Raw genomic sequence first — 21,283 nt, 5'->3', positions numbered from 1 at the left:
CTACCTTTTATAATTACAAGTTAATTTTAATTTTTTTTATAACTAACTATGTCAATGTTATATTCTTTTATAGTCAGTATTAGTATTTTAGTCCATAAAATAAAGGGGACAGCGATTTATCGTCGGTTATTGTTTAAAACATTAAATCTTAAAAGGAGATGAAAATGTTGCTGCTCTAGCTGAGTGTATTTTTCGAGTTGTACAATCAAATTGTTCTGTCCCTTTTAAAACGGGAACCTCAAAGTCCCAGAAAGCTGCAAGCTACTCCATAATTATAATCTGTAGGACCTCCTGTTTGCCAATGACCAGGATTAGGAAAAACAACATATTCAAACTTACTAGTTAAAAATTGGTAAAACCACAAGATTAAGGAAAGAAAATTATATTCTGGTCTATAGTAGTTCACTAGGTAACAAAAATGATTAAGCAATGTTATTGTCCTCTGCCACTTCATTATGCAACTTTTTCCATTTTCATTCTTCTAATCCGTCCACGGCAGCATTTAATTACAACAATCCAATGCTTCTGTGCTACACATCAGACTAGAAAAGAAAGAAAAAGAAGAAAAAACAAAGAACATTCTCCCTGAGATTATCTTAAATTTCATATTTAAACCTCACTAATTCGGTCATTAACAAATTAAAAAAATAATTACGAAAAAAGCAAGCGCGCAAAATTTTAAACAAAGCGTGCGACTCCTTTTCTTTTCCTTTTCTCGTCTTTTTTTTTTCTCTTTCTTTTTTTTTTTTTCCTTTTTTTTTCCGGCTGTTATGTTTATATTTGGTCCTTTTCCATGCATCATTGTTTGACTGAAAAATCAAAAGACGAGCTTCCTACGAAGCGCAAAAACTCTGTTACGTTGGGAGGAAGCACACGTGGCTAACTCTCGTATGGTCTCGCCAATCAGGTCCTTGAACACGAGCCGTTCGATGTCCAGCACCATATCTCCAATCTCCACCGTCCATTCCCCCCAACCCTCAACATCCTCCGCCATGTCCTTCCTCAAAACCCCGCATATAACCTCAAACATGTCCTTCTCCGACCACTCCTCCTCCTCCTCCCTATCTCCTCGTATTCTCCTAAACTCGGACCATACCCTCTGCCTCTCATCGCCACCGAACGCCGCCTTCCATGGCGGAAGCCGACGATGCCGGGACAAGATATCACGGACCGTGTCGAACACTAACCGCCTCTGAATTGTTGAGGCCTTTGAGGTGTCTTTTCCCTTTAGAATCTGCTGCTTCTCTAATAAAGCGAAAACGTCGCCGTTCTCGGGTAGGTAAGTGCATGCCTTCAGGATTTCTGACACGTAAGAGAAGTCGTTGTCCTCTGTTGCATCCTCCGACTTGGCTTCGCTGCTGCAAAATGCCGCACTCCACATATCATCTTCCGACTCCGCCGCTTGATCTGTAATAACAAATTTAAACAGTTTTAGAAGTTAATCAACTAATGAAAGGATTTAATTGAGTGATTAATTAGTTAATTAGGAACAATATTGCTGGTTTTTTTTTGTTTTGTTTTTTGTGGAACGTTGAGCTCCGTAGAGTAGAGTGTTCACTATTCAGGCCAGGAGGGAGTTCGGTCCCACGTGAGTGTGTACCGTGTACGAGTGGAAAGTAGCATGCACCGTAGTATTTGTGCTAAAAGTGAATGAACCAACCGAGTACTGCCACGTTAGTAGCACTCATGTGAAATGATTGGTCCACGTAGGCAGAGAACAAATCATCCACTGTTCTTGAATTAGCATCTCTGAATCAAAACTTGGTCAATTTTATAGCATGTTTTGTTTTCCACCTAATTGTACTTGTTGCAATCGGGAATGGGAAGCACGAGGATAACAGAGATAGGTATGGGTGCTTAAAAACGACGCATAAGCATGTGTTCATTTAGCATAGGTCCCCAACTTTGGCTATGAAAAAATACGTCATGGCTAGACCTCTAGACACCAAAGATTAAACAAATTAACCTATTACGTAACCCAAATTAACAAAGTAATGGCTGTATCAAGTTATATGAATCACATGAAGACACTACTACTAAAGTTGTTACACTAACCTTTGTAATCAATGCAGCGTTTTGTGATTGGGGAAGGTAAACACCACTCGTCCCTGTAGAAGGACGAGTCAAGAACCGATACGGGACTGGGTTGCAACTCGTTCGAGGCCGTCATTTCCGCTATGCTGTTCAGCAACTTGTCACACCTGTCCAGTAAATTCCTCCCTTCTTTGTACTCTTCCAATCTGTACCTCTACACTCCCAAAAAAGTAATTAAAATTAAAAATAATTAATTACAAGAGAAAACCGAAATCATTATTGTCATTGACGAACAGTAATTTTCTTTAGTTAAAGTAGAAAACTATTGTAATATGTAAATGAATAATTGATTTTCATTAACAGTAAATTATAGTTATTTTACCTCTGTGTCTGTATGCGAGGAAGTGCTGAAGCTACTCTCTGAAACTGTGGAAGATTCATCCTCTGCCACAGTCAACACCTTCTCGTCCTTCTGATCAATCGGTTTTCTCATTCTCGGAGAATGAACCGGTGTGGTTCTTCTCGAGTTTACTCTCGGCGACTGAACCGGAGACACCTTTCTCGAATCAAACCCGTCGTTATAATACACTCTACTGTGGTGATGATTCTCCGCCGCGTTCGGCGCTACATTCCTCCGGTTCGGACTCCTGCAAACCGGCGGCGATCTCGCGTTTCTACTTCTCCGGTCAACCTCCGGCTGACGTTCGTTCCGGCGAGCCCTCGGACTAGACCGGACGCTTGAATTCGGAGGAGACTGGCTACCAGTTCTTCCGGTTCGGTTGGATCGAACCGGTTTAATCACAACAATAGGAGAATCGTTCTTCGTTCTTCCGCCATCTAGAACGAAGTTCATGTGATTGTGATTGTGATTATAGTTGTTGTTACCGTTACTCCGATTTGCGTGATTCTTCGAATGCAAGAGTCCTTTAAGCTGCAAAGCCTCCAAGATATGTTTCAGAGTTTCTAGATCCTTCGAAGGCTCGTCGATTCCTCGCATCCTCAGCCTCCTCTCGATCTCGCCGTAGATCGAAACGCTGCGTTTCGGTACCTCAGGAAAGAAATCCGCGGAGTCAAAGAAGCTCTTCTTCTGCACCATCGTAACCACTCCCCTGTTCCTTGCATTGTTGTTATAGTTCTTCTCTCCCTTCGCGTTGTTGTTGTTCCGTGCACCCTGCTCCACCGGATCTGAACCTGCATTGTTGTTCAGACCCTCGGAAACAATCCCCTGCGGTTGAGTGTACTGTTGCCGTTGCTGCACCTGCTTGAGGTTCAGCTGAAAACCGTTGCTGTTAGCGGCGTCGAAGAATCGGTTGAGATCTCTGGAGGCTCTGGACTCGGAAGCGGATCTTCGGAGCTCAGGTTTCTTATTGGGCCCTGAATCCGAGTCTGGACCCGGTAAGGACTCCAGGCCCATGAGCCTCGCGACGACGCTGGTGGAACGGCGCTGTAACTGTATCTCTGAAGACAGTTTCTCGCCTCGGTCGTCTGGATTGAGGTTCGGGGAGAGGCTAAGGCTCGGGGAGCTGGTTCGGGTCCTGCTGTCCAATGAGAGCCTCGGAGCCTCCCTTGAGAACTTCCACGTGGACCTCGTCCCTTCCTTGAATTCTAGAACCGGCAGAGTAGTAACCGTCGAAACTGTGTGCTCTCTCGCTGGACTCTGTTTCACGCGCTCCGGTGATGGCGTTGCTGGACGCGCCGGTGAAGCCACGTGGTTCTCCGGCTCTGGCGAGGAATCCGGTTGCTGATAAAAAAATGTACATTTTGAAATATGAGTTAAAATGAGGAAGAAAAAGTAACGGAAAAATTTTTTTATCCAGGTTTGGTGAGTTACTTACCGGAGGAGGGAGGCGTTTGGCGGAGGAGATGCGTTTTCCGGCGAGAATCTGGTGGCGGTCGAAGATGTTAAGGAAGCCAGCCATGCACCCCATTTGCTTGTGAATGTGCTTGTCCAGGTTCTGTTCTCTCACTATGGTACTCGTCATTTTGCTCTCTATTTTTTCTTCTGCTTGGATCTTCTTGCTTTCGCTCACTATCACACTTTTTTTATGGTGATATGTTAATGTCAGGCCTTCGTATTCTTCCACATCCTTGTTCACTCTCTTTTTCTCTCTGCTTTCTCTCTCACTCTATGCTTTCTCTCGTTCCTTCACTCTCTATCTCTATTGTGAGAGAGCTCTTTTATCTCTGAGACTCCCGCTTTTCTGGTCTTTAAAAGGGTGTTGAATGGAGGGGTGACTGAAATGACGTTTAGTTCCCTTACTTTTTGTGGAATGTCTAATGTGTCCTAAACCTAAATCATTTTCGCTCTTGAATTTTCTTAACGAGATTGCTTTATAACTTTTTACTATATAAACTCTTGTATCATCTGTCTATATCATAATGAGTATTGGGAGGCCATTTCTAACATTTGAATTAAACTTATATTTATTGTTATTCTATATATTTAAATTTATATTTTTATGCGTGTATTTAATTATATATTATCACACCAGTAAAAATAATTACAATGCTAAATTAATAGACATGTTGGTTTATATTAATACAATGATGTAGAAAATTGTATAATTACAATTCTTTGAAACACTAGCTAAAGGTTTCAAGTAACTATATTGGATATTTGAATTGAAAAGTGATTTTAATAGTGAAATGTGAGTATGTTAGCCAATGAATGTTTATAATAGTGGTAAGCATTAAGCATAGTGAAGCAGAGGAAGGAGGGCACGGAAAACCGCGCGAGCGCATTTGGACAGTTTGCAAATGCGGTTGGGGGAGTCGAGGCCTTTTAGGCTTTTACTGTTACGCCCTGGCAGCATAGCCACCGTGGGCAATGCTCTCTGGCTCTCTGTCAGATTCCAACTCCTCTGGTTTTTGTGCCTTCACCCTCAGCTCTCATCTTTCTTTCCCTTTGAACAATGGCAAAAAACAGAAATAAGACAAGGAAGAAAATAATTTACGTGAATAAGTCAAAACGAAAATTGCTTTATGAATCCACCAATGTACGTTTATATGTAGTTCGAACCAGTTTGGTTCGAACTCCATTTTGGTTCGAATTATACACAAACACACGCACACACTAATTCGAACCAGCTTAGTTCGAATTACAAACAAACACACGTACACACTAATTCGAATTACACACACTAATCCTATCACGGTGTTTGTGTGTAATTCGAAACAAGCTGGTTCGAATTAGTGTGTGCGTGTGGTTGTGTATAATTCGAACCAAACTGGTTCAAATTATGTAGAAATGAAGTTCCAACCAAGCTGTTTCGAACTACATATAAACATGCATTGGTGGATTCATGAAGCAGTTTTTATTTTGGCTTATTCACGTTAATTATTTTTTTCGTTGGCTTATTTCTATTTTTTGCCCTTTGAACAATTCAAACCAACTCCGATCACCCCCATACAAACATAACAATTTTCGAGCCCTTCCATTCAGTGGATACCATTCACCACGTCAGCAATTTCGACTAATTTTTTTTTATATTGATTAAATATATGTGTAATACATTGTTATTGGAAGATTGGGTGTTTTTCTTTGATATGGTATTTTTTTATTGGTATTTGTTCAAATCGAAGGGCCTGATTTATTTATTTAAAAAAAAATAAACTACAAATTAGAAGGTTCGATTTGTATTTTTTTTTTTTAAATAAAAATTGGACGGTCCGATTTTAACATTAAAAATTTTTTTATTTTCGAAAACACAAATCGGACTGTCCGATTTGTGATTGTTTGTTTGAAGGCGCGTTTGCAACGTTGGTCGTGGCCGTTGCAACAGAAGCTGGGCATGTTGGTCGGGCGCGTTGCAATAGAAAGCTGGGCGCGTTGCAAGATCATTCCATCGACGAAATTCGGCCAAAGCACACATGCTGGCCGTCCACACCTGGACAAGTGCCCGTGCAGGCCTGGTCTATGCCTCGGCCGGGAATCTCCGCGGTCCAGTCGCGGTCATTGCCCAGTCTCTGTCTCACGGGCCTAGGCCTGCCTCGAAAATCTCCACCTTCTCCTAGGAACTAGTTATGGACACTCTTCTCTCTCTCACACAATAAAAAAAAATCGCGCAAAATATCTCCACCAAATCCTCCATTTTTTCGTGTTTTAGGATTTTATTTTGCTACATATAATTGTTCATATTGTTTTTTTTATTATTTTAAATTTTGAAAGAAATTATATTATTGTATAAAAAATTTTATGTTCAAAATGTCTAAAATTCAATCTTTGATCAATTCTAAAAATAAAAAAAATAACATACAATAAAAAAATTTATGCAAAAATCAAATAAAAAAAAACTTTTATTTAAAAAAATTATTAAAAATATAACTACTTATATAATCTTTTTCTATTGACTTAAATTTTTTAAAAAAAAAATTAGTTTTATGAGATAGCTAAAGAATATTCTTTTCTTTTATTATTTCTTTAGTTCTAAATTTAAAATTTAAATAGGATGAGATTGCATGTTGAGGTGGCAGGGAAGATATCATACTTCTACTAAGACAAGCTCCCATGCGATAAGGAACATAATACGCAAAAGTTTCATCATATTTAATTATAAAAAGAATAATCATAAAAGTTTCATCACATTCTATTCTTTCGGTATTTCTAATGCAAATGCCATTTGGTTGATTGGAGTTTAAGGAGAGGCCATACATACAATGCCACCCTTAGAGATGTAATACATCTCTCTCTTTATCGGTTTAAATTTTTTTATAAATAATTTTATAATATTATATCCAAATTTTTATGATAAAAAATCTAAAATTTTGTTTTTATTATCCAAAAACAAAAATTTAGCATATTAGACAAACTAAAAAAAGATATACAATCACACTTTAAAAATATAACTATTAATGTATTTTACGATAAATTATTTCATAACATATTCATAAAAACTCATATATGTCATGTAATAATGATGGTTAACATTTGTTACCATACAATTTTGTTATTTATTTAAAAAAAACTTTGTTAATAATTATCCTTCAAATATTTATTAAGAATAGTATAAAATCAAAATAAAGATAAAATATAAATATATATTTATTAACATATTAAATGCACTAAAAAAATTTGAATTTTATATTTTTTATTCTTTTAAATAACGAATTATATGTACAAACCTTAACAAAAAAAAAATCTTATTTATATTTAGCTTTTACTCGTGAAAATATCATCAAAATAAACCAATGCTAAATTTCAAGTGGGAAAAACATGTTAATTAACATGCATCAGTTACACTAAACATGCACATATACTTGGAAATCTATCTGTGGGAAGTAGGGAACGGCTTGGTAAGTAAATGAATATTGTTTAAGAGTGTTAATTGATTTTTAATTTATAGGGTAGCGCATTTATAAAAAAAAAAAAAAAATTTATTTTATATATAAAATTATCCCTCATTTTTCTCCCTTCATGTGACCATAAATTAAATTGCAAAAGAGACAATCTTATAATAACCACTCGCATTGGATCAGATGAAATCATAGAAGCATATTAATATTCCAACTGGTCACCCAATTTTGCATAGTAGTTGTAGTGCTCCCCGAACTTATGACAACAGCTATGAAAAATTTTAAAATTAAATATATAGCTGAATTAATTATTAAAGACAAGACCGTGATAGGATTGCATGCCTAGTACTAGTTGCAAAAATGATGGTGACTGTTAGAATATAATTAGGATCAATTAGGATCAATTAGCATTATTTAGCATATCTGAATATTTATTATAAGATGTTACGTCTTTATTATTTCGATTCTCTTAGTACTTATAAATACCGTTCTATATTGTATCATTCTACACAACTTGAACACACTCAATAATATACAAATCCTTTCTCTAGTTTAGTCTCTTGTTTCTAACATGGTATCAGAGCCATGGTATCCTCCTTGAAGAGGATAAGTTCTTTTTCTTCTGGTGAAATCATCATATTTTTCTTCTGTACCATTTTTTTCCTTCTCTTTTGTCAATGCTTTTTTCCGGTAGTTCGCTATCTTTTCAGCAGTTTTTCGGCCACTCTTCCGGTAGTTCTGTCTGCGTTCCCGTCCGGCAGTTCCATCTACTTTCCCGTCCAGCAGTTTCGTCTACTTTCCCGTTCGGCAGTTTCGTTTGCGTTTCCTTCCGACAGTTTCATCTGCGTTTCTTTCTATCAGGTCCATATGCACTTCCTTCAGACAGCGGCTGTTCCATCTGCGCTTCTTTCAGACAGCGGCAGTTCCATCTGCGCTTCCTTCAGACAAGCGGCAGTTCCATCTGCACTTCCTTCCGGTAGTTCCGTCTGCACCCGTTTTATCAATTTATGCAGTTTTTTTTCTCTTTATTTCGTTGTTTTAAATATGTTTCAAACTCAAGTTGTCACTTGAGTTTGAGGGGAGATGTTAGAATATAATTAGGATCAATTAGGATCAATTAGCATTATTTAGCATATCTGAATATTTATTATAAGATGTTACGTCTTTATTATTTCGATTCTCTTAGTACTTATAAATACCGTTCTATATTGTATCATTCTACACAACTTGAACACACTCAATAATATACAAATCCTTTCTCTAGTTTAGTCTCTTGTTTCTAACAGTGACAAATGTATATTTGTGGTAATATTTGAATCTAAATTTTTTGTCCAAGATTAGATACTTTATTTCTAATTCTTAGTTTTTATTACGTGAAAGTGAATTTTTAGATTTTTCCGTAAAAAAATTATAATACAATATCTATATTATAATTTATAAGTCTAACATTTTGAGTTCAAGTATTATGTTAAAAAGGGGGAGGGGGAGAGGGAAAAAAAAAACATAATAATAAGAAGAATAATTAATTGCGCATGAATGATTTGGATGGCTTGGGACACCCCCATTGAATGAAGTTAGGAAATGGGAGAGGGATCGAATTAAAAACAAGTCAAGTCGGTTGAATTATTATTTCACTGCTGTCCTCTCTTCATCACAATTATTAACTGTTGCCTATTCATAACAATTGATCCAGCAGTTACAGCTAGAAAGTGATAGTTCTTGAACAAATAATCACTCTTTTTTTCTGAAAAAAAAAAAAAAAAAAAAAACCTCCTTCTTCAAATTAATGTTTCTACTTCTCTTAATTAAGGCATGTTCTTCTGTCTCTCTCTCTATGATTTCACCTAAAACAGCACATTCTAATATATCTTCTAAAGACATATATTAAAGTTACAAATTAAAAAAAATATATATAAAATATAAAAATTCAATTTTTAATGTAATTATCATGCATTTATTTAAAAAATTTAAAAATTTCTATTAATAATAATATTAATATATGTTCTAAGAATACATATTAACTAAACTCTTTTAATTATAATCTTGTCCATTATACAAACATGTTAATTTTTCAATAATAATTAATGTATTCATAACACAACCTTTTTCTTCATAGAGCTTTAAAATTTCGACTTTATGAATAAAATTGTTCTAATACTCAATTACATTCATTTCTCTTTATCTATCTGAAACCCCAACTAAGTTCACATAATTCACTTTCATGATTATCTTATCTTGTGGCTAGATCCTAACTTAAGAAGAAAAAAACCGCTACATATATATACACATCAATTTGAATTGAATGGCCGTAGTTAAAGTGCAATATTGCTAGCTCAACTCAACTCCTACAGTAATTGTATAATTAAGCATGAAAGTAAAGAGTTATAAATTTGTTTGTTATTATTTCAGGGTACCAATTATGATCATATCTATCTAACCCGTGCATGATATTATTTTAGTAGGGATGATTTCCACTGTTACTTTAATTAGTCACTTAATATCTTGTTGGTAGATCTGTTGTATAAACTATATATCCATGCAATATTACCTTTTTCTTTAATCAATAATAATTAAGATGTTTGCATTATGTAACCTATGAATAAATAATTATAACCTATTTGCTTGAATTTTCAATGCATGACAATTGTTATGGTCTTGTTCTCAAATTGGTCCAAAGTTATGGCCTCCCAAAAAAAAATTCTTTTTTGAAAATATGTCGGTCTATAAAAGATATAATTTGGATCATATATACAAAAGATTCTAAGTATATTTTTTATGAATTTATCCACTTCCTTCTCAAATTTCTCTTTTAAATGTAATAAATAAAGGATTTAACACATACAGTATATTTACTAACTTAAGCATCATAATCAACGAGACCCACCACAATATATATATATATATATATTTTCCATTATTTATCATCACCTTTAAACAACAATATAATTTTATTTTCACGTAATAATATCAAATGGGGTTATATATATAACCAGTTTAATTATAATTTAAGTCAAATTAATGAATTAGTTCACTTTATCTTCTCTGAATTCATGCATGTAATCCAAGAGAAATTCAGAACGTTACATATATCAGCAAAAAATAATAAGCAGCAAGCCAGCAATTAATTAACTTGTTATACTCCTGCCTGTGTTTCTTGTTTCTTGATGGCTAGATCAAAATGGGTAACGGGTCAAGAAGTTTCCTTAAAAAAGAAAAGATTTTGTTATAGAAATTAGGTACTTATTTCGGTACTGTAATTAATATATATATATTGGTACGATAAAAAAAATAAACAAGTAAAAAATCGCTACATAAATTATGTCTCCTTAGTCATCATTTATTATTTATTTATTTATTTTTTAAATTGTATCAATATAAATGCCAAAATATTCTTATAAATAATTTTAAATAGACGTATATATCCTAATGATTATTTTGTTAAAAGACTAAATAATCTTTTTTTATTGTTCTAACCAAAATATCTTTTTGCAATAAAAAAAATCAAATCCTAATATAATAATCTCCCAAAAAAAAAAAAGATAATTAAACTAAATTTCCAGAAAATAAATGAGAAACCCAGCATCACCGTTATTCGTAGTAGTAATGAAATTAACCCTATTTTAATCTTTATAGCAACCCAACAACAAAGCATAAATCAAATTCAAACCCCATGTCCAAGCACCCCAAATAACCCCATTTTGAAAAATAAAATTTTTGATAATAAAAAAAATTTTAAAAAAATAACCAAAATTTATTTTATTTAATATACGTTAATTATTATTAAAATTAATTAATACTAAATAAGATAAATTTAAATCTTTTTATCTCTCTAACATTATTGTTTCAAAAAATCTATTTTTTTTTATACAGCAATTTAGATTCAAAACTTAATCACATAGCTTTTCCATCCATTTAGTGAGGGTCCGTCTTACCCTCCGTTTAAACTTAGACTTAATTTGGTAAAATCTTTTTGAAAAGGTGTTTATATTTTTCAAAAACACAAATATTTCATTTTGTATTTGTTAAATTAAAAAGTTGATATATTTATGCTTGCGGCTTTTAAAAACTAGGGTGCCTTTGAAAGCAGTTAAGGAAACCTTTTTAAAAGTTGGCTTGTACTTGTCAAACTTAAAAAATTTAATAAAATTTTATTTATTAATTAATATTTAAATTTAATTTTTATATGAATGTCTATTATAGTATTTTTAAATTTTAAAAATTATTTTATTAAATATACTTATTGTTGTCTGTACATATTAAAAATTATTTTTAATTTAATTTATCAAATATAAATACTATCATTTTTAAAAGTTAAAATTTTACAAAACCAAATCTTAATCACATATTCATATATGTGGAAGATATGGGTAAAGAAAATGAACAAATTTTTAATTTGTTTCTGAAAATTTAGTTTTGTTTTTCGTTTTTCTTTTAATTATTAAATTAAGATCTGATTTTTATTTTTTATTATAAAATAATATTTTGATCATATCAATAAAAAGAGTTATTTGGTCTTTAATAAAAATAACTATAAAGATATATATGACTATTTAAAATTATTTATAAGAATATTTTGGTATATATATATTTTAATATACTAGTTTTTAAAAATAACTATTAAATAATGATTAAAAAATATAATTTACGTGACAATTTTTTATTCGTTTATTTTCTTTATCGTATCCACACATATAAATTAATCATAGTACCGAAACAAATACCTAAAAATGATTGGATTGGATGCTTGTTTTGGAAAGGGCAAATTTTGGTACATGAATACTTGTGATTTGTAATATAAGCTTATGCAACTCGAGATACTACTAATGAGTTTGAATATTTAATTTGGGATTGTGCATTTTGTGCTTGATGTCAAATGTTTCTGTTTACGATATATATTATGATAAACAAAGTTAGGAAACGATTTGGATATTTTCAATTAGAGAAAGATGTTACTATCACAAATTTCTTGCATTATTATACTCATCAAATTAAATTTATAGTGCTACGTTTGACTACGAGAATAGAATGAAATAAGATATTAAAAAATATAAAAATTAATATTTTATATTTTATTTTATGATAAATTAAATATAAAAAATAAATTATTAAAATTTAGGTTATTATTATTTCTTTTCATACAAAAATTTTTAAAAAATATAATTATAAAAAATTAATAAAAATAAATTATATTTTTTTGTTAATATCTATATTCATATTTTATTTATCAAACATAATTAAATGTTGTCCTGTTATATATATATATCCAGAACTTGCTTTATTAATTATTAGTCCTCTCATTTCATTATTTACCCTATTAATTATCTTCACATTTTAAGGTATTTTTATTTATTTCATCAATGTTTTAATTTGTTTCATTTAGAAATTCACACTTTATCACCTTTTAAACGTAATTCAATTTAAATCTTTTAAATTCCTTAATGGAGCCTCTTCTCTACCAAATCCGTACGTACGCCGTAGTTTAGACTTTATTAGACTTTAGTATGATTAAAGTAGGAAACCATGATGCACTAAGGTACTAATTAATCAATTATGATATTTGAATATTTTATATCTTATAGGTGTTGGACACTCATAAATTAACCAGAAGAAATAGAATTAAAAAAAAGAGACAAATAACACAAATTCAAAATTCAAATTTCATTTTTTAAACTTAATTCCCTGAAAGGAAGTATAATCTTGTAATAAAAAAAAACCTAATACTTTTAGCTAACAAAATTAAAAATTAATTAATACGAATTCAAAATAATATTTTTATTAATTAAAAAAAATTCATAGTGATAACATAAACTACTATATAATATAGTATAGTAATATAATTATTTAACAATAACAAATGCGTTGAAGCTGCCATATCCCATGTGAATTGTCTTACTAGTCTCTTTATTCTGATTGATCCATGTGACCTTATTTTTCTCTCTCTGAGTACAATATTAATAATCCTATATATCTAAATTATTCAAAGCTTTACTCTAAGTGGTTACATTTCTAGTCTAGTGACATAAATAATGTATGCTCTGTGTGAAATTAAAGCATGCACGCCAATCCCTTTTTTTTTTTGTTATACTTCACTTTTTCTTTTTCTTTTTTTTCCCATTAAATCTTTTATTGAAATCACATGCATTTGATCAGAAACTGATGCATATAATCCTTTTTTCATTTTCACCTATCACAAAACAGAAACCTCATATCCCTATATGGCTTCATGAATTGTGATCTGACTTTAGATATAAACAGATGCAAAACATTGTAGTCACAGACTCACAGTTTTGTTATAAATGATGCACATTATTCTCTAACATGTAACACTGTTTTTCATTGCTGAACTCATTATCATATATAGACTCATGCGTGATAGTTATTAATAAAGGAGCTGCAACTTATAAGCTTAGGCATATATAGAGCAATACTAAATTAATTCACTCAATAATAATAATAATAATAATAATAATAATAATAGAAGTACTAAGTTAGGGTCATACTTGCTAATAACTAGTGTCATTTTAAATAGTTAACATCTAAACTGGTCTAAAAAAATTTAAATGACATATTTTAGTTTTTAATAAATTTTTGTTCTCTAAAAATTTTTAATAATGGATTCCTCTATTATTTTAAACAGGATTAATGATATTTTTTGGATCTAATTGTTTTATATGATACAATTTATTAGGAATTTTTTTATTCAACAAACATATTAAAAATTGAATGAATACCTAAATTCGTACTTAAAGGATTTCAGATCGGATATTTGGTCTATAACAAATTTTTATTCTCTAAAAATTTTCGAAAATTACTTTCGTAAAATAAATTAGTTATTTTGTTACTTTCAATCAAATTTTTAATATGTGTATCAGATAAATAAGTGCTCAATAAATTTTATTATAAAATAATTAGGTCTAAAATATATCACTATAAGACAAATAAATTCCTATTTAAAACGACGGAGGAACTAATTTGTTCGATAAGAGTAATTCGAATTAAAATTTGTTGAAAATTAAAATATTTGATCTGAAATTCACTCGGATTAATTTGAGTGTTTATTCTTAAAAATTTGACTAAAAATGACACACGGACTAGTATGTTTAATAAGAGTAATTATTCTTAAAGAATTTTAGAGAATAAAAATTTATTGAGAATTAAAATGTTCAATCTAAAATTCATTATATATGAACACCAATTTAAACATCCCGAATTTAAATTATTATATATTGTAATTATTTTTTATTTTTTAATGGGATTAATATATGAAAAATATAAATTATTTATATTTTGAATTTATACAAATTTTCATTTTAAAATCCTAACCAATGCAATTTTTTTTTGTTTTCTCGTGGTATCCACTAATTCAACAAACCAATGACTAATCTGTCGCGAATTCCAACTCCATTTAAAGGTATGTTGCTAGCTAATAATACTGTAGACACAAATCAAAACTCAACACTTACTTAAATAGACAAATAAATTGACCTCTCAACCTAATCAAATTAGTTACCTAATAACTAATACACCTAAACCTAATAATTAACATTATAATCCTTACATTTAAGTGAAGATATATAGTAGAAAAATCTTTTGCGGTCCCCATCTTCCTCCATTTTCCCATGCCATGGTTATATGAAAATGGCAAGAAAGCTCAGTTCCCAATCCTGAAAATTTTCATCTGTTTTGTCACCGACCCTATCTCTGTATACATTCCTTAGTATCCTAAGTCCTAACACGGCTTACACTGCATCACGCATTCCTTTCTAATCTATAAAAACTTTTATTTATACAAATTTATTATTATCAATTTATTTAGCTATAAAGTATTGCAGTAATTAATCATAAATCCAGCATTTAATTAAAACCTTGTTATGTACCACAAATATAATGACCTATAACTCCTAACAATGCTATGAAATTATATAATAGTGTTGCCATATATAGGTTTACATGATGATATCTCTACTCGAATTTAATTCGATCTATTCTAATTAAATTCAAAGTCTGGTATTTCATAATAACTAAGGTACTAGCTAGGAAGATTTTATAAAGAGTTAAAGACAATAGAAGAATCCATGCAAAAGAAGGAAAAGAAAAAGTACTAATAAGAAGTTATCATCTTAGGAAGCAGAAACTAATGTTTGAAATATGGTCAATTGTGCATGCTAATAAATAAACAATTAATTTAATTTTAATCTACTATTAGTGTGAAAAAATTTTACAATCACATCTAAAATATTTTATATTATTAGTATAGCAAAATTAAACTTATAAAAATTATATATCAATATTGAATATATAACTAAGTGAATAAATGTCCAAGATTTATTTAAGCAAAAATATAATTTAATAATATAATTACTTTGATGAAAAAATAAAAATTATTTAATACATCTAAAAAAATATCAATAATATTCTTATAAAACATGTTTGGTTCTCCTCTCCAAATCAATATGGAGATGATTGCAATATTTGCAGTTGTTTCATGTATATATATCTTTTGCAATTTATTTATTTATTTTAAATTGTATCTCAGCATAATCGAAACTGCCACCATAAGCACAATAATTTAAACCCATAATTGGCATAAAAATATAAAATATATATTGCAGAAATTAGTTGATTGGCAGGAATGGATATTGGAATATGCTAAATCAATGATGAAGGAGAGATGGGATTCTGATTCCTCATTGTATCTAGGGTTCAGCACATATATTGTTGGACCACTTCGAAGACTGGTATTCCTCACATGGATTCTCTGTGTCTTTAATTAATTTTATTATATATGTTATCTATTTAATAATTTATTTTAATTTAATTTAGTTTGTATACATGTTTGGCCAATATTATTCTTTCTGTATTAATTAATTTTATTTAGTATTTTTGAGTATCTTTTAAGCCAGGCACTGTCACCATATATTTGTTTTTGCCATTTGGTGCCCAATTAACAAGGCACGGTTCCTTCTTCTTACTTATAATTAAACCAATAACTATGGCTGTCAATATATAAATATATATGGAGTCTAAAAACTTTATTTCATGAAATTTGTTGTTTAACTTCTTTTGTTGTGAAATTATATTATTCCTTTAATTTTTATAATACTACACTACAAGAAAAATACTAAATATCGTCGGATTTAGTGTTGGATGTTAGCGGCGGATTTGGTAATGAATTCGTTAGATAAAAAAATTATCGACGGATTAGATTTTCCGACGGTAAATCCGTCGGTAATATTTGGAGAAAAAAACAAGAAAAATTGGCGTCGAATTACCTGAAATTTACCGTTGAATTTATACGCTGATAAAGCTCAATTAATGGAACGTTGCGTTTTAGTCATACGCAATGCATTACCGTCAGATTTATCCGCCGATAAATCCGACGGTAAACCTTATCTAAATTCAAAATCCGCGCTCCCCTCACTTTCGAGAACATTTTTCTCTCCCCCGTTCTCCTCTCTATTCTCTCTCCCCTGCAACTATTTCTGACAGCCTCTCCGGCCACCTTCCGCCAGTGCTGCCCACCTCTATTCTCTTCTAAAGTCTGCGTTAAGTCACCTGTATCGTGTTTCGTTGCCTCAAACGGAATTGCTCTCTCTGTCTCTGCCACCGTTGAAAGAGCTGCTGCTGCCGCTCCCTTTGTCGCCGGAGTTGTGTTTCTCCTTTGTCGTCCAGGTAGGTTGCCATCATCCCTCTCCCTATTCTATCTTGTTTTTATTTTTTAATAATAAATCTTAACCCCCTTTTGCCCTAACCCCTTTTTGCCATCTCCGACGGTGCGTCCCCTTTCTCTCCCAGAGCTTGAAGCTTCAGTTCCTCTATCTACCATTCTGCGAGGTCTGCCGTCGCCTTGTCGTCGTCTTCTGTCTCTCGTCTACCATCGCTTTCAGTCTCTGTTAGTTATTCTTCTTGTTACTGATTCTTCTTATTAATTGTTATGTTGTTGTTGAATAAATGTTCAGTTCTTGTAGTTATTAAATTTATTTGCTGTCATTGTTCTTGATTACTTTAATTTTTTTCTAATAATTGTTCAGTTCTCGTAGTTATTGATGTTATGATTTTGATTTATTAGTGATTGTTGCTATTGCTATCATTGTTCTTGTTGATTTGTTAACTTTTTTGCTAATAATTATTATATTCTTGCTAATAATTCTTTTGCTAATTTTTTGTTAGGTGTTATTAAATTTTTGGTTATGTAATTATTAAATTTATTTGCCTAACTGTTATTGTTCTTATTGTCTACTTATTGTTCTAGCTTATATTTATTTTCATACTAATTGCTGCTTACTTATTAATCTTGTTTGGATATTTCTTTTGTTATTTGACTTGTGTGGACTTGGATGAGATTATATAACACTTTGGTTGATGTAAAATTTTTAATTTGGATGAGATTTTAAGGTTTATATTATAATATAATTATATTTTGTGTATTTATTTATATTTTATTATAATTCGGTTATTCTGATTGAACTACAGTTGAACTTTTGATCTAGTGAATTAGTAGCTAGGTTGAATAATCATTCATTCTTTTAATATGACGCTAATAAATTGTGTCCGCTAAAATAATAAGATGTCGTTGTGGCATTTCTTGAAATTTTTTTATGGCGAGCTGATGAGGTGTGATGCAAAACCTTACTAAAATAATTATTGTTTTAACGTTCAAATAAATAATGCTTGTTTATTATGAAATGTGAAGGTATCTCTGATGTAAGTCACTAATTTAAGTCATACACACTTATAAATGCAATTTTGATTTTTCTAAGGTAGAATGAAAATGAATTAGTAATAATTTTTTGATATTTTTGACAATTTGCTGAAAAGATTTCAAGCTTCATTTTGATGTATAATTTTTTATTGCTAGTTATGATAATTTTTCTAATAGAATGCTTAGTGATAGAAACATAACATGACCTAGAAGTTGATGTAATATAATTGTTTTTGGTATATACGAGTTATGCTTTTTTTTATTGTAGACTTGCAGTTCATATGGTATAATAGGATTTTACAATATATTTTTAGATCGAATGCTTAAATTCATATTTTCAAATATGAAGTAAATTATTTATCTTTGGTCCATTGTAAATTTTAAGTAAATCATTTATCTATGTTTTTAAATATATGCTCTCTTTCGATTTTTTATTTGATTTTGTTCACTTTCTGTAATTAAACTTGTTTGTGAACTTTTAACTGAAAATTATACAAATTATTATAAGAAATTATAAAACTTTAAATGTTGTTAGTCTAAAAATTATTAAATTTAAATATTTAAAATTATATATTAAATTTTTAAATAAATTTTTTAAAAATTAAAATTAAAATTTACTGTTAGATTTATCGTCGGTTAAATCCACCAGTAACTATTAATTTAATTATTAATAATAATAAACAATATATTACTATCAGATTTACTGAAAAAAATCCGACAGTAACAAGCTCTAGAATTTTGCAATTAAAATTTTATATCCATTGGTAATTAACGATAGATGAAAAAATCTGTCAATAAATAATTACTGACCATGTTTATATCGTCGGATTTAATCTGCCGTTAAATCTGACGATAAATTGGATACCAACGAATTTTTTAATAAATTCGCCAATAAATCTAACAGTATCTGATAATCTTTTATATATATATATTTGGTCAAATTATATATATTACTGTTATCTTTATATTTGTCAAATTTAATTCTATCAATAAGACATTAATTAAATTATGTTGATTAGATTACTATTATATCTTTGTAATAGCCATCACTTGCAATTTTAATGACCAAATTTAGGGCATAAACTACTACATATATATTATGGTGAGAGAAGATAACACTTTTTTAATTATGATGATTTATAGATAAAATTTTACGTGCAATTATTTTTACAAGAAGTTGATAATTAAAAATTATTAAATAATAATTTATTTAAATATATTAAATTATTTAATAATTTTTAATTATTATTTTTATATGAAGATAATTGTAGATAAATTTTTGTTTAATTTATATCCTTCTACTTATATGTACACCCTATAAAGGATAAGCATTTTTCATTATTTTTTCAATTATTACTAATTTACTATTAAGTATACAACCGCTCTACATAGCTAATACAATTTATTACTTTTCGCTGATAATTATTTAATAATATTTAAAAGTATGGTGTTAGACTACTAAATTAAAAATGTTAGATTACTGACTAAAATTCACAAGTATATTTTTTATAATTAATAATTATACTAAAAAAAGTTAAACTTTTCTCTTAAGTATATATTGAAAAATTCACAAGTATAATTTTTATAGTTAATAATTATACTAAAAAAAGTTTTCAGTGATAATATCATACCAATATTTTTTTTAATGAATGTACATGTGTAAGAGGGGATATTATTCATTGCATGAAATTTCTTGTGTGTGGTTAATTAGAAGAAATGTTTCCCTTAGCTTAGCTTACTTATATATTATCATCTCTTCAGTATATTCTTTTTGAAAAAAAAGATAGTAAGTTATATTTCGTTAATTATTGAAAAATAAAATATAAGAATGTCTAAAAATAAAATAGCATAATAAAAAGTGAGGATTATCTAAAATAATATATTAAAGTTATTCATTCAATGATACATGATTAAAAACTAAGAAGAATCTAAAAAAAGATCGAAAGAATAATAATTTGAATTGAATAAAACTAAAAGTTTTTCTCGTGGAGACGGCGAGCTAAGACGGAGGTTTTCTGGATTTCACAGAGCAATTTGATGGAGCTTGTAAGAATGGCTGACGACATTGAAGTAGAATCTTCAAAGACTAACTGGTTGCGAGCTTTCAACAGTGCCAGCAAATGATGGCAAGCAATTAAGGATTATTTCAGTCAACATTCTTTAACGGGTTAAGAATCTCCGTTGCTGCAGTCTGCTATGTCCAAAAATCATAAAAATTCTGAGGGAGGAGACAGTCATGAAAGTAACTCTAAGACCATAATTCTTTAATTCTAGAGCAGTGAAGCAAACAATGAGTGCCTGTTTCTGTTGCTTCATGACACCAAGAGCATATTGGTGATACAGATGGAAAGCGGCGGTGAATTTGAGTAAGCACCGAAAGGCGGCTATGGAGAGCTTTCCAAATGAAGAGTTTAATTTTGTGAGGCAAGTTCAACTTGCCTAGTTCAATCCATATCTTTTTCTGTTGCATATGGTTGGGGAAAAGCTCAAGAAGTGAGTGGGGAAAAAAATAGCCAAATTTGTAATAACTTCAAGCAATATCATAATGTTTAGATTTGTTCAAATTTCATTGCAATTTGTCACTACTTCAATAAATTTTAACTGACAAAATCATGTCTGCAATGTCTTGAAAAATAATTCTTGAATGAGACTCTGATTCCAATTCTTGTTTTTAGTTATTAAGTTTTTAACTGTTGAAACTAAATTAGAAATAGCCTGTCTATTTGGCATTTCAGAAATCATTAAAGGATATGGAGGAGGCAGCCAAGGATCCTCAAAAGTTTGAATATTCTTTCTAGTATTCACAGTCCAGTTAAGATCTTTTTCAACAATCTTTCGGCCTTCCAGTATGCTCTTCCATCCCCATGAAGGTAAGAGTCCAGTTTCTACAGTTATAGCATTACTATTTCTAAAGTACTTACCTCTTAGGATTTTGGATAATAGAGAAGTAGGGTGTGTTACAAGTCACCAAAACTGTTTTTTTAATAGTGCTAGATTTTGAACTCTAATATCTTTAAATTCAATGCCTCCTTCTATTCTTGGACGAGTCATAGTGTCCCAGGCTCCTAACTGATCCAAGTTATCCGCCTTTCAAAACTTTTTTGCCCCCGCCAGAATTGAGAAAGTAGAGAGTAGGTTTTCAAAATTAAATCATCAGGTAACTTGCAGCAAGACAATGTATAAATAGAAATAGCTTCACCCATAGCCTTAAACAATACCTGTCTACCACCCGAAGATAGAAGACCGCACTTCCGT

General features: G+C 30.5%; 1 protein-coding gene across 1 annotated transcript; it reads right to left on the bottom strand.

Annotated features, from left to right (window-relative positions):
* Positions 1 to 422: 422 nt before the first annotated feature.
* Positions 423 to 4,264, bottom strand: LOC112726947 (uncharacterized). The gene is made up of 4 exons (XM_025776521.3): positions 3,870 to 4,264; positions 2,417 to 3,775; positions 2,056 to 2,248; positions 423 to 1,407 (listed from the first exon to the last, which is right to left on the bottom strand). The coding sequence occupies exons 1-4, from the start codon at positions 4,014 to 4,016 to the stop codon at positions 818 to 820; spliced, it is 2,289 nt and encodes a 762-aa protein (XP_025632306.1). The 5' UTR covers positions 4,017 to 4,264; the 3' UTR covers positions 423 to 817.
* Between the last annotated feature and the right edge of the window lie 17,019 nt (positions 4,265 to 21,283).

The sequence above is a fragment of the Arachis hypogaea genome, chromosome 12 (assembly GCF_003086295.3).
Source record: "Arachis hypogaea cultivar Tifrunner chromosome 12, arahy.Tifrunner.gnm2.J5K5, whole genome shotgun sequence".
Classification (NCBI taxonomy): domain Eukaryota; kingdom Viridiplantae; phylum Streptophyta; class Magnoliopsida; order Fabales; family Fabaceae; genus Arachis; species Arachis hypogaea.
The sequence above is the reverse complement of the archived record's forward strand: the minus strand, read 5'-3'. Positions and strand labels throughout refer to the sequence as shown.